A 15,181-nucleotide genomic window follows, 5' to 3' on the forward strand; every position below is an offset into this window, starting at 1 on the left:
ACGTCAACAAACTCAATACCCACAACAGCAGGGTAACAGACCCACCTATCAATAGAGGAAAAAGGAGATGGACATGCGTTTCGACAGTCTTCCGATGTCGTACGCTCAGTTGCTTCCTAGCCTCCAACAATTACAACTCGTGCAGTTACGCACTCTGGCTCCTCCCGTTGGCAGGCTTCCGGTGGGTTATGACGCCAATGCTAGGTGTAATTTCCACTCTGGGGCACCTGGCCACAATATTGATAACTGCAAAGATTTTAAGCACGTAGTTCAAGACCTTATCGACTCGAAGGCCATTAACTTTGCGCCGGCTCCTAATGTCGTCAACAATCCCATCCAACAGCATGGTGGTGCAAATGTTAATATGGTGGAAGGAGAAGCCAAGTCCATCAAGGATGTGTTGAAATTGAAGACTCCGCTGCTGGAGGTTAAAGAACACTTGTTGAAGGCCGATGGTTTCCCCAGTTGTGGGAAGGGTTCTTTGGATTGTGCTACAGAGAGTGGAGGTTGTATGAAGTTGCAGCAGGGTATTCAGGCCTTGCTTGACAATGGTATCCTCCAGGTTGAAGACTTATCTGCCCGGGAGTCTATTGAAGGGGTTGATGAAGAGGTGTTTGAAGATGCTGTTGAAGAATTCACAAGTGTTGATCCTGTTGATTCTGTAATTCATAATGATGTATTTAATTTTTCTGATGTTGTCGCTGATATCCCAAACAATGTGTTTAATTCTGATTTATTTGTTGAACTTGATTCTGATGTTTCGGACGTTTATGTTTCAATGAATAAGATTTCTGAGTATGACTGTGATGTTGCTACTATCACCATTTTCTACCCAACTGCTTAGATCAGTGTGCCAGAAGCGCAACCGGTGCCACCAGTGCGACCATCCACTATGACCATCACGACCCCTGGTCCGTTACCTTTCACCAGTGAAAGGGCCATTCCTTGGAATTATGGGGGGAGTGTGTACACACATGACCATGGAGTGGAACAGCCATTGAAAACAGAAGAGGCGCAGAATCAGAAGTCTGAATCTGAGGTGGAAATAAAAGATCCCGCAGTGGACAATGTTGGTGGAATCGGGCGATTCACCAAGAGTGGTAGACTGTTCTCACCACCGGTTACCCAAGCTGATAGTACTGACGCCGCGGCGAAAGCCAAGGGCAAACAAGCTGTGAATGAGGGTACCTCTGCACCACAGGCTGGCTCTGATCCTGCTTTTACGAAGGAAGTGGATGAGCTCTTAAGGATCATAAAGAAAAGAGACTATAAGGTAGTCGATCAGTTGATTCAGACGCCATCCAAGATATCTATTCTCTCACTCCTGTTGTGTTCGGAGGCACACAGGGAGGCACTTCTGAAGGTTCTTAATGCTTCTTATGTGCCTCAGGAGATCTCAGTGAACCAACTAGAAGGGATCATTGTCAATGTTCATGCAAGCAACGGGTTGGGTTTTACTGATTCTGACTTGACACCAGCTGGACGCGATCATAACAAGGCTTTGCACATCTCGATGGAATGCAAAGACACTGTGTTATCCCATGTTCTGGTGGATACAGGCTCCTCTCTCAATGTGCTACCCAAGAGAGCCCTGTTAAGGTTAGAAGTGGAAGGTTTGGTCTTGAAGCCTTCCGATCTTGTTGTGAGAGCCTTCAATGGTTCTAAGAGGTCGGTGTTCAGAGAGGTAGAATTGCCATATCAAATTGGATCGCAAACCTTCAACACCGTCTTCTATGTGATGGATATCAGTCCTTCCTATAGTTGACTACTGGGTCATCCTTGGATCCACAATGTTGGGGCAGTCTCCTCAACTTTACATCAGAAGATTAAATTCCCGGTCAACGGAAGAATTATCACCGTCTGTGGTGAGGAGGACATTCTGGTCAGTAACCTGTCTACATTCAAGTATGTAGAGGTAGAAGGTGAAATTCATGAGACCCTGTGTCAGGTCTTCGAAGCAGTTCAAATTAAGGATGCAGCTCCATTGGAAGAGGTTAAAGAAGGTGCCTCTATCTCGTCATTCAAGCAAGCACAAGCCGTGGTGAATTCAGGTGTTGCCCCCGGTTGGGGGCGTCTGTTGGAGTTACCGATGAAGGAAGATAAGTTCGGGATTGGGTATCAGCCAGCTCTGACTTCTACAACTTCAACGCCTTAGACTCGTCAGGGGCCGATTACTTTCTCCAGCGCTGGCATCATTCAGTATGGCCAGATCTCTGCAATCAAAGAAGAAGATGGGGATAGTGATTGCGACATGGACAACTGGGTGCGTCCGAGGGTCCCGGGTGAAGTCATCAACAATTGGTCTTCTGAGGAGATTATCCAAGTCACTCTTCTTGAGGAGTAATTTTCTTTGTTTGTTCATGCATGTCCAAGTCTTACATTCTTCCCAGGGCGTAATGACTCATTGTAGGGCTCATCTATGTGAATACCTGCATTGTCTATCATAAATGAGGGACGTCTTTTTGCATTCAAATATTTTGTTCACTGTCTTTCTATTTTTGCAGTTTTCAAAATCAAAAAAAATAAATACATTTTGGCAATGTTTTGTTTAGTTTTCACTTTTTTCACACTCATAAGCACATACCATCACTCATGCAGATGCACATCACCGGATCCTATTGATAACGGTTCTCCTATGGCTCACTTCGACTTTGAAAATCCAATCTTTCAAGCTGAAGAAGAGGGTGATGAAGACTGTGAACTCCCTAAAGAACTGGCCAGGTTGTTAAAACAGGAGGAAAGGGTCATTCAACCGTATCAAGAGTCTATTGAAGTGATTAATCTTGGCACCGAGGACGTCAAGAAAGAAATCAAGATAGGGGGTGCTTTGGAAGATGATGTGAAGAAGGGGCTGATTGAATTGCTGCAAGAGTATGTCGACATCTTCGCTTGGTCTTATTAAGACATGCCAGGGCTTGACACGGACATTGTGGTATACCGTTTGCCTCTCAAAGAAGATTGTCCTCCAGTCAAGCAGAAGCTCAGAAGAACAAGACCAGAGATTGCTGTCAAGATAAAGGAAGAAGTGCAAAAACAGTTGGATGCAGGGTTTCTAGCAATTACCAATTATCCGCCATGGGTTGCAAATATCGTTCCAGTACCTAAGAAGGATGGGAAGGTAAGATGTGTGTTGACTACCGGGATCTGAACAGAGCTAGTCCTAAAGATGATTTCCCATTACCTCACATCGATGTTTTGGTGGATAACACGGCTCCGTTCTCGGTATTCTCCTTCATGGATGGCTTTTCTGGCTATAATCAAATTAAGATGGCACCAGAAGACATGGAGAAGAAAACTTTCATAACCCCATGGGGCACCTTCTGCAACAAGGTGATGCCGTTTGGTCTGAAGAATGCTGGGGTAACATATCGACGAGCTATGGTAACTCTTTTCCATGATATGATTCATCATGAAATCGAGATTTATGTTGATGATATGATTGCCAAATCTCATACAGAAGAAGAACATTTGGTGAATCTGCGGAAACTGTTTGAGCGTTTGAGGAAATTCAAGCTGAGGCTTAATCCGAATAAGTGTACTTTCGGGGTGAGATCTAGAAAACTACTGGGTTTCATTGTTAGTGAAAAAGGGATTGAGGTGGATCCAGCCAAAGTGAAAGCCATACAAGAAATGCTTGAGCCAAGAACAGAAAAGCAAGTCTGTGGTTTCTTAGGGAGGTTGAACTACATTGCAAGGTTCATCTCTCACCTAACAGCCACGTATGAGCCAATATTCAAATTGTTGAGAAAAGATCAGGTCATCAGGTGGAATGATGATTGTCAAAGGGCCTTCGAGAAAATAAAAGAGTATTTGCAGAATCCTCCAATCCTTATGCCTCCAGTCCCAGGGAGACCGCTGATTATGTACTTGACAGTACTCGACAATTCTATGGGTTGTGTTCTCGGTCAACACGACGAGACAGGTAGGAAAGAGCATGCCATCTACTACCTGAGTAAGAAATTCACAGATTGCGAGTCGAGATACTCAATGCTTGAAAAGACATGTTGTGCACTTGCATGGGCTGCTAAGCGATTGAGACAATACATGCTGACTCACACAACCTTACTGATCTCCAAGATGGATCCAGTCAAGTATATATTCGAGAAGCCAGCTCTCACCGGAAGGGTTGCTCGTTGGCAAATGGTACTAACAGAGTACGACATCCAATATACATCCCAGAAGGCCATCAAAGGGAGTATTCTGTCAGACTATCTTGCTCAGCAGCCGTTTGATGATTACGAGCCGATGAAGTTTGGTTTCCCAGATGAAGACATCATGTTCCTCAAGATGAAAGACTGTGAAGGAGCCAGTTGTTAAGGAGGGACCTGATCCAGATGAAAAGTGGACTTTAACGTTTGATGGGGCCGTCAATGCCAGAGGAAGTGGAATTGGTGTTGTCCTTACCACTCCGAAAGGTGCCCATATGCCTTTCACCGTTTGTCTGACTTTCGAGTGCACCAATAATGAAGCTGAGTACGAGGCCTGTATCTTGGGAATTGAGCAAGTCATTGATTTGAGAATCAAGACTTTGGACATCTTCGGAGATTTAGCCCTAGTGATCAACCAAGTGAATGGTGATTGGAATACTCTCCAGCCTAATCTGGTCCCCTACAGAGATTACACGAGAAGACTATTGACTTTATTCACAACAGTAAAGTTGTATCATATACCTCGTGATGAGAACCAGATGTCAGATGCTCTTGCTACTCTATCTTCCATGATCAAGGTGATTCGGTGGAACCACGCTCCCAGGATCGATGTTAGGCGCCTCGATAAAGCCGCATATGTGTTTGTCGCTGAACTGGTAGTTGATGACAAGCCTTGGTATCACGACATCAAATGCTTTCTGAAGAATCAAGAGTACCCTGCAGGGGCATCCAACAATGACAGAAAGACTTTGAGAAGATTGGCAGGCAGTTTCTTCTTGAACAAGGACGATGTGCTGTATAAGAGGAACTTCGACATGGTTTTGCTCAGATGCGTGGATAGACACGAAGCGGACATGTTAATGCAGGAAGTTCATGAAGGCTCCTTCGGTACTCATGCCGGAGGACGTGCAATGGCTAAGAAATTGTTAAGAGCAGGCTATTATTGGATGACCATGGAATCTGATTGTTTCAAATATGCTCGGAAGTGCCATAAATGCCAGATTTATGCTGATAAGGTGCATGTGCCGCCAAATCCTCTGAATATGATGTCTTCGCCATGGCCATTTGCTATGTGGGGCATTGATATGATTGGAAAGATTGAGCCGACTGCCTCCAATGGGCATCGCTTCATCCTTGTTGCCATCGACTATTTCACCAAGTGGGTCGAAGCAGCGTCATTTGCGAAGGTCACCAGACATGTGGTTTTCCGATTCATTAAGAAGGAAATCATTTGTCGCTATGGGATTCCCGAGAGAATCATTACTGATAATGGTTATAATCTCAACAACAAAATGATGAAGGAGTTGTGCAAGAACTTCAACATTCAGCATCACAATTCTTCCCCTTATCGTCCTAAGATGAATGGTGTCGTTGAGGCAGCAAATAAGAACATAAAGAAGATTGTGCAGAAGATGGTCGTTACGTACAGAGATTGGCATGAGATGCTACCTTTCGCCTTGCATGGATACTGTACTTCAGTGCGTACATCGACCGGGGCAACCCCTTACTCCCTTGTGTATGGTATGGAAGCAGTCCTACCTGTTGAAGTGGAGATTCCTTCTCTAAGAGTCTTGTTGGATGTCAAGTTAGACGAAGCTGAATGGATTCGAACAAGGTTCAATGAGTTGAGTCTTATCGAAGAGAAGCGGATGGCAGCCATTTGTCATGGGCAGTTGTATCAAAGTCGGATGAAGAGAGCCTTTGATCAGAAAGTGCGTCCTCGATGCTTCCAAGTCGGAGATTTGGTGTTGAAAAGGATTCTTCCTACTCAGACAGATCATAGGGGCAAGTGGACTCCTAACTATGATGGACCATATATTGTCACTAAGATTTTTGAAGGTGGAGCCTTAATGCTTGCAACTATGGATGGTGAAAACTTCACTTCCCCTGTGAACTCAGACGCAGTTAAAACATACTTCGCATAAAATAGACCCGCTGGAAAAAAAATAGTCCAGGCAAAAAGAGGGCATCCCAGTGAACCAAGAAAATGAAAAAGGTTCGGGCAAAAGTTAGGGATAAAAAATGAAAAGATTATACACCTGGTAAGTTGAAAACCTGAAAAGGCAACTTAGGCAAAAATGGGTATCCCGGTGGATTGAAAACCCGAAAGGGCGATCCAGGCAAAAGTTAGGGATTAAGCGAATGACTGCGTTCTGAGTAGTTATGAATCTCATCTCGTGTCGATAACTGGAAACTTTCGAAGGATAGGAAACAATCCAATCACCTTTTTTAGAAAGCTGATCATTCAGAGGGTCTTGAAGACGAGCGAGTCATAGCAGAATTAGAACCCAATAGAAATCCATTTCACATTGCCATTAGATTAATTTTTGTTTTAATCTCTTGTGCAATTACCTCTTTCCAGGGATTGCTCCCTGATGTAAATACCTATTCAGAGGCCATTCAATCAATAAAATCATGTTATTCAGTATATCGCTGTGTTCATTTTCATTTTACTGTTTTTGTTTGCAAAAATGACGTCCGAATTTTTGATAAACATTGCATCATGAAACATAAGAGCTTTACAGGTACATGCTTAATAAACATTTAAAATTGCTGTAAATTTTAAGTGCTTTGGATCGTCTATTCAGAACAGGCATTGGATTCTTCAATCCCCAACAGTTTCTCACTACTGTATTCCCCCAAGCATGTGTTTCAGACTATACACTCCCCAGTAGAGTTGACAGTGCCAGACTGTATTTCCCCAACGGAGTTAACAGTGCCAGACTGTATCTTCCCAGCAGAAGCTGCTACTCCTCAGAGTTCGATGCTAGATCGATGATCTCGACGCTAAACCCATGGTCTCTTTCCTTGAAGTAGAATCTCGGTACCGTATCGGTGTTTGCCTCTCCCGCTGAGTCGTCTCTCTCGCAGATTGTGGTTTCCAGAACCAATGTCGCTTTCCTCAGCAGCAGGCTTTCAATGCCATTCTCTCCCCAGTCAGAGCCTCGTTGGTTTTGTTATTGCTAGAACATTGCGTGACCGGTCATTTCCCCACAGAGTTCATTGTGCCGTGTATCTCCAACAACATTGTCTGGGTCCAGAAGATTGTGATCATTTCCCCGGCAGAATTCCTTGCTTCGGCTTGGCGTTCTCTCTAACCTAGTATTTCGCATCCCTGCATGTAGAATCATATTGCATTACATCCTCCCAAATCGCGTAGCATTTCCATTTTCATGGAGCATTACGCCATTGAAAAATTCAAACATACGCATGTAAAGCATAAGACATTCTCGGTATCCCAAGTGATACGCCCAGAAGATTGTTTCTAGTGCTCAGACTGAAGTTTGTTCATAACTTACCCTTTATTATTCCCAGCAAGGGTCGTTGGCCCACGTGCCACCTCAATTATCATTTTCCTTATTTCTGCCGATACTGACAGGCATGAAAGTTTTTCCGGTATCCAGACCGAAGTGGCATTCAGGCCAATTTTTCGATGTTCAGATCAAAGAAGTTTCTGACGTTCAGGTCGACGCAACTTGTGGCATTCAGGCCAATTTCCGGTATTCAGACCGAAGTGGCATTCAGGCCAGTTTTCCCGATGTTCAGATCGAAGAAGTTTCCGACGTTCAGGTTGACGTAACTTGTGGCATTCAGGCCAGTTTCCGGTATTCAGACCAAAGTGGTATTCAGGCCAGTTTTGTGATGTTCAGATCGAAGAAGTTTTCGACGTTCAGGTCGACACAACTTGTGGCATTCAGGCCAGTTTCCGGAATTCAGACCGAAGTGGCATTCAGGCCAATTTTCCGGTATTCAGACCGAAGTGGCATTCAGGCCAGTTTCCCGGGGTTCAGAACGATGTCGATAATCTAGTATCTCTCGATGCTCAGATTGAAGCCATTTCCAGTATTCAGACTGATGAACGGCATTCAGGCCATGGTCATTTCTGTGTTACCATTTATTTTGGTATTCAGGCTAACGTTCTCTTTTTTTGATGCTCAAACCGACTCTCACCGTACCAGACGGATTCTTTGTTGATATTCAAATCAAAACCGCCTCTTTGCCGATTTTGACAGGCATTATAACTTCATTTCCCACTTCAGTGTAAATTTTCGGGCTTTTATTGTATTAAATCCCTTGATACCTCGAAATTGCGAAAGCCGTTGCTATCTTCATTTCGGGTCTCTAGTTGATTGAATAGGGGCAGCTGTAATACCCTAAAATTTACCCTTCATTTTTCTTGGAAGCATAGGATTGTGTTTCATATTTCATTGACATCATACTAGGTCATACTCATTGCATACTGCATTAGTGACATGGAAATCAGGGTTTGATTGATCACTCCTTAACAGAAGGAGCCCACACAAAGAAAGATTGAGAATTGGACTTCATCCTCTAAATATGCAAGTCTCAAGGGGGTGTATGTGTCTCATTATGGTCCTCAATTCATCAGTGAAAGATTCAGAGCTCTCAGAGTGTGCATCTGCACTTAATCAGAAATTAGGGTTTCATGGCTACCCGTAACATGCAAGGTTTTAGTGGGAAGTAGAGGGGTTCATTCATGTCATGATTAGAGAAGCATCTTGGCCTAGGAAGGTTCACAATTATCTCAGAAAGATCCATTGGCAATCAGTGCAATCAGTTCTTGATCATTTTGCCCTAAAACTAGGGTTTGGTATAAAATCAGTTTATTTCTGATTCTTTGGGTGAAACTCTTTCCCATGGCCCACCATATGTCCACAAGGGTCTACATATAAAAAATCAGCTCTTTATTTGAGCTAGAGGTGCTTCAATTGATCAATGGAATCGGGAATCAGACAGTTTGGGAAAAGTCAACTGTGGGACCAGAAAAGTCAACTCCTGAAATTTTGAGAGTGGAATCTCAAAATCCATGCCTAAGGGAGCCTACATGTGAAATTTGATCAAGGTTGGATCATGGATTCATCATTTAATCAGGAATTGAAGAAGTTGCCTAATTTGCAAATGGTTGACTTTCCATTTAGGGCAAGTTTTCATGATTGTTGCACTCACTTTAAGCCCATTTTCCAACAATATGCAAGATCCATTTGAAACTTTCTCCAATATGAAAGTTGTTCCTCTTGTTCCAAGCTTTCTAGAGATATAAAGTTTGTTCCATTTGGATTAGAATTGAGAAAGTTATACTTGGTCAAAGTGAGACATTTTTCTAGGACACTTAGAAAAATTTCTAAGTCCAAAATCTGCAAAATTTGTCAAGACTTCTTGGCCAGATTTCTTGCACTTCAAGGCATCTTTTGAAAATACTTTCCTCATAACAATTATACCTTGCCATTTCCTATTTCACATCCTTTTGGAATCATCTCATTTGGATCATTGGTTTGAGACATGCATTCATCTAAAGTAAGCATCATGGCTTGGTTTTCTAGGCAGCATTTAGGCCAAACTGGCCTAGCCATTTTGCAGATGATGAGACACGATTTTATGGCCATTTTTCACCTCTTTCCACTCATCATTTCAACTTTTGTTCAACATGAAAGATGTTAGGCTCCATGAACTCTTCCTACTGTTTGCATTGCCTTGCCATTTGGTCATGTATTCATCAAGATATATAGTCATAAAGTCACCCTCTTGAACTTATTTCCAAACCATGCCATGCTGCAGCCAGGCCATAAAACCAGCACATGTGTTTGTTTTTCCTCATTTGGCCATGTACTTTTGTTTACACCAACTTAAGTTTTGCCAAAACAAGAGCTTGCTTTCACCACCTCACCTTTTGTATCATAGTGCACATAACCAAGACCAAACATTTCAGCCCATTAGGCACTTTAAACCCTACATATTTAAGGCACATAAACCCTAATCTGAAGGAGGAGGCTGGTATTTTCGAAAAAGAGCAAAGGCAAGTGGACAAGGTTGCTTTCCTTCCATTTCCATTTCATAAGTTTCTCAAATAGAAGCATCGAAATAGCACCTCGTTTCCTTCCATCTTCTCCAATACCAAGAGGCAGTGGACCTTACATCCACTAGGTAAGCTTTTTAATCCATTCCCATGACTATGGCCTTGCTCATTTCATGCTCATTCATCCTTGTTCATTACTTGTTTTTTTCATGTTCACCATGCTTATCATGTTACCGTGCCATTCCATGTTTGCTTTATGTTGTCAACATTATGCCATGCTTGTTTATGAAGCCCTCAACATGAGGCATTGTCATTAAGTTTGAATGTGTGATGTTGTTTTCTGTCCATATCCGTGTTCATATGCTCCCCTTGTTGTTCACTTTTCTTCATGTTTGAGCCACTATTTTTATTGAAATAAAATACCATGATGAACCTCTCATTGCATACTTGAGTTTTGCTTTTTACTTCGTGCCATTTGGTGAACTGTAGCATAAGCATTATTGTGTGGAAAGTTGGAGAAATCGTCTGCATCTTATCGTGACTCACTATGCATGGCGTTAGGGCTTTAGTTGTGTGGAAGAAGATAAGACATGTCGCTGCATAGGCCAATAGATCATGCGCGCTTTGGTTGATCTGAGCCATTCACTCTTTTTTGTCCTTTTGTGACTTAAACTCCACTTGACCAATTGATGCACAAGTCACATGAATATTTTTAATAAAACATACATTATTTATGTCACGCCTGATTATTGCTTGGACTGGGCTTCTAGCGCAGTTACGCTATCTACACCCCACATGCCTGGCCCATTAACACATTTATTTTCTTTTTCTTCTTTAATTCATTTTATTTTCTGTTTTGTTTTTAATTAATAAAAATATTTTATTTACTCATAAAAATACCAAAAAATATTTTCCACATTTCTTAATATTTTATTTAATTTTATTTAATTTTTATTTTCATATTTATTTAATGTTAATATTTTATTTTAATTGTTTATTCTAAATGGTTCATTTTAACACACTTATTTTTATTAATTTTATTTTCATAACTTAGAATTATTTTTAAATTTTTATTTTTGGGATGAAGGTTGACCAATGTCTCATGGTCAACCTGACCTTTTCTGGGAATTTTATTTCCCATTTAAAATTTATTTTGGATTTGTTTTTGACCTAGTTTGTTTGGTTGACTTTTCATTTGACTTATGTTTTATTTCAATTAATTTATACACTAATTCTCATTATATTTTAAATCTTTATTGGGGGATGATGATGTCCTGACCCTACCTTAGTTAGTTTAATTTTTCATAATTTTCTTGATTAATTTACTATTTATTTCATAGTTTTTAAGTTGACTTGACTTTTCAGTTGACTTTTCTATGATTGATGTTTGACTTAAGGATTGCTTAAGGAAATTGAAGAGATCTTTTGATCCTCCCTTGTTCATCTCATATGCCATGTATTAGAGGCCTTTCATCTTGATTTTATTTGATTCTTGCATCATTTCCCGATTAAATTATTCAGTGATCCTTTGTGTGCATAGTTTCATCTGTCTGATTCATCTGCCATCTTTTACACTTGTTTCTTTCATCCATGCTTCTATTGTTTGATTGTTTAACATGTTTATACTTCTCATGCATTGTCTAATTCTCCTTCTTTTCATTCTTTGATTATTTGATTTGATTATATACATGTTTGCTTATCTCATTTGTTTGATTAACTGTTGCCTACTTGTATGATGTATGAGGCATATTATTCTAATTTGTTTGATTGCCATGAACAATCCCCATTCATAACAAATGTACCCCTCTCCCATGGAGTGTATAACATTTATTCTTTCATTCTTTATTCATATGTTAATACAAGAATTAAAACGAACATTCGATAACCATTTCAAAACAAGATCAAAAGCTCGATCCAACGTCGAGTAATCATTTTCAAAACTTAATAGAACCAACACGTATTCATCCATCCTTTTGTAAGTAGATTGCTTCATGCATCGCCATTTCTCTTGTAAGTCGATTGCTTCCTTGCATCGCCATATACCTCTTATAAGTCGATTGCTTCAGGCATCACCATCTACCCTTACCCGTGACTCCTCTCCTTGCTCCATCTGTCAACTCTTGTTCCGTTTAGGTAGCACCCATTAGGTAGAACCCTTTGTATGATAGCATAGGTAGCATTCTCTTATTTCTTTGTATGATAACATAGGTAGAATTCCCTTATTCTTTTGCATGATAACATAGGTCGAATTTCCTCATTCTTTGCATGCTAACATTAGGTAGATACTCCCTTTGTAAATCCTAACACATAGGTCCACATTGCATGACAACTCTAGGGCAGAGCTTCCCCATTTTTAAACCTTCCGTGCATCTCCAATCTTGTGGCATGTCAGTCTGTTCTATTGCAAAGAGGTAACTGCTTAAGACTCGATTCAGCGAGCTGCGACACCTATTGCTAGGACGTGAACACATTGCCCACTCTCCTTTGACACAACTGGTGTCCTCCTTTGTAAGTCCATGTTCAGATGGCAATCCTTAACCCCTAGTTAGTCGAACTACGACAACTCTGATTCTCATGTTCAGATGATATACGTAGGCACGAGATGCGATGTCTTGCCGAGTTTGACTGACGACTAACAATCATCCTCGCTTGCTTTCGCCCTCGTTGCGATTCTTTTCTCTCGCCCTCGTTGCGATCGAGACATTCCCTTTCTCTTGCCCTAGTTGCAATCGAGACCTTTGTTCCCGTAGTTAGCTGAACTACGTTTTGCTCTGATTCTCATTCCAGATGAGATACGTAGGCATAAGACGCGATGTCTTAGCGAGCACACTCCTCTTTCACCCATAGGTGGCCGAGCTACGAAGACTCTGATTCTCATATTCATATGAGATACGTATGCAGTGGATGCGACATCCGTGCGAGTCATTTTCTTTGACCTTCTTTTAGTAAATAGTACCTTAGATAAACACACACCCTTTAGAAAAGAACATAAAGAGTGGATCCCGTAGAGTACTACGGATGCGTAGGGGTGCTAATACCTTCCCTTCGCATAATTGACTCCCGAACCTAAGATTTGGTTGCGAGACCTTGTCTTTTCCTTTCTCTTCAGGTTTTCTTCGATCGTTTCCTTTCCCTCCTTCGGGATAAATAACGAACGGTGGCGACTCTTCTGTCTTTCTTTTATTCCCCGGTTGTTTTTTTGCTTCTTTTTTTTATAGGTTGCGACGGATATGAAAATGATTCCAAGATTAAAGTTACTCTAACTGATATTCCAAACAACTTTCATGTTGAGACCTAGAGCTAGTTATGCTTGGAAAATCATTTTTCTATGTTGAAATATTATAGGTCATTTTGTCTAAACCCTAATTTCAAAGTCAACTTCCCAAAGCCATAACTTGCCTAATGTTTATGAGATGAAAGATTTCCAAGTTGCACAATCAAATTCAGGATGTCTACTTCAACTTTGATGTTTTGAGTGAGAGCTGAATCAACTTTTATTAACATGTGATCTGAGGATACATTATAGGTCATTTTTGACCTATACATTTGAACAAGTGATTTTTCCAAACTCCAAAAATGCATAACTCTATCATTATAAATCCAACTGACATGAAATTTGTGACCATTTTGAAGGTATTTGAAAGGGATACAACTTTGATGAAGACACTTTTCTCATTTGAAGTTCACATAAAAAGTTAAGCAAGATGGAATATTGAGATATATGGTTTGACACTTAGAAATTTTTTCAACATGTTGAAATTTCCAAAATTCCACCTTCAAATTCACCATGATCCAAGCTCCAAATGAAAAAGTGTTCAACATCAAACTTGTTCCCCTTGATCCAACCTTTCCAAAGAACCCAAGTTCATGCATTTTGGATGAAGTTTGCTAGGGTTGCGCATGGCTTTAACAGAGTTGCACCATTGGAGGAAATCAAATGTCCAAAACTCCATTTCACATTGCCTTGCCAACCAAGCATCATTTGAACTTCAGTACAGTTGCAATTGGATCATAATGGATTGCTTCATGGGCCTGTACACGCCCATGCAAGCTTGTGCATCACATTGCCAAATTTAGCAAATTTTTAAGAGTGCAATTATCAATCCCAAATGCTATAAATACATGTCCTTTGAGCTCATTTGAAACACCTTGCGCGCCAGCTTTGCCCCTCATTGAAACCATCTCATTCTAAAGGAAAACCTGGTAATTTTCAATCTGAAAATTGAGTTTGAATCTCAACATTTAGAGATTCAAGAACTCCAAGATCCAAAGCCTTGAACCATTGCTAACCACTCCCTACAAGCTTCTCAAGTGTGATCAGATCGTGTTTGAAGCAAGCAACCTCAAGTTCTGCACAGCATTGAAGGTAATTTTCAGAAAACTTCATCTCTTCGATTCTCACTCAATTCTCATCAATTCTCTTGGATCTTTGGTTGTATGAAGTCCTACCAATGTAGGAAAGAAGATTGAGTTGCTTAGAGGTCAAATCGAAGCAACTCAGTTGACACACCTCAAAATTCACCTCCTCGTATCTTTCTATATATGTGGAGTTAGTTAAAATTGAGGTCAGATTCATGCTCTACGCCATTTTTTCTTTCAGATCATGTCCTCCTTTTTATTTTGGTGATGGTTGAGGGTGGACCAGTCTGGTGAGGTCCACCGGAGAAGAAGACTGGAGTTACAGTTCCGGCGGTGTGTTGGCATGTCTCCCAGCCACAGGATCCATTCAATTTGTTTTAATCTTAGGCGTTGGTTTTGATTACCACGCGTGTGGCGCGCTGACTAGGTTCCATCATGGAACGCGCGTTTGTGTCCACTTGATCTGCCATCTCAATTAATGAGGGAGATCAAATGGTCCATAATTTTTTGATTTTTTTACTTTAATTTTTATTTCTTTGATTTTCATTAATTCATATTAATTTTAATATTGATCCAAAAAATATGAGAGTTCCACCAAATAATTTCAAATAATTTCCTCTTTCATATTTTGAATTAAAATTATTTTTTGGATCATTATTAATATTTTTCATGATTTAATTGATTTTGTGAATATTTTTAATTGTTTAGAAATACTTTTAAGTCTTTAAAAATTCTGAAAATTTTTCTCCAAGGTCCTTTGACCTTGTTTGACCTATGATAAATCTCATGGCCATTTCTTTGGTGTTTTGATGAGGTTTTAGGTATTTGACAAACCATATTTAATTTAAATGCCTTATTT

General features: G+C 40.6%; 1 protein-coding gene across 1 annotated transcript in view; it reads left to right on the plus strand.

Moving 5' to 3' along the window:
• Positions 1-364: 364 nt before the first annotated feature.
• LOC127079130 (uncharacterized) overlaps positions 365-15,181 on the plus strand; it is a 35,088-nt gene continuing 20,271 nt past the window's right edge. The window contains exon 1 of the mRNA XM_051019553.1: positions 365-795. Within this exon, the coding sequence (XP_050875510.1) occupies positions 365-795 (431 nt within the window). The remainder of the gene's footprint in view (positions 796-15,181) is intronic.

The sequence above is a fragment of the Lathyrus oleraceus genome, chromosome 5 (assembly GCF_024323335.1).
Source record: "Lathyrus oleraceus cultivar Zhongwan6 chromosome 5, CAAS_Psat_ZW6_1.0, whole genome shotgun sequence".
NCBI classification, from domain to species: Eukaryota; Viridiplantae; Streptophyta; class Magnoliopsida; order Fabales; family Fabaceae; genus Lathyrus; species Lathyrus oleraceus.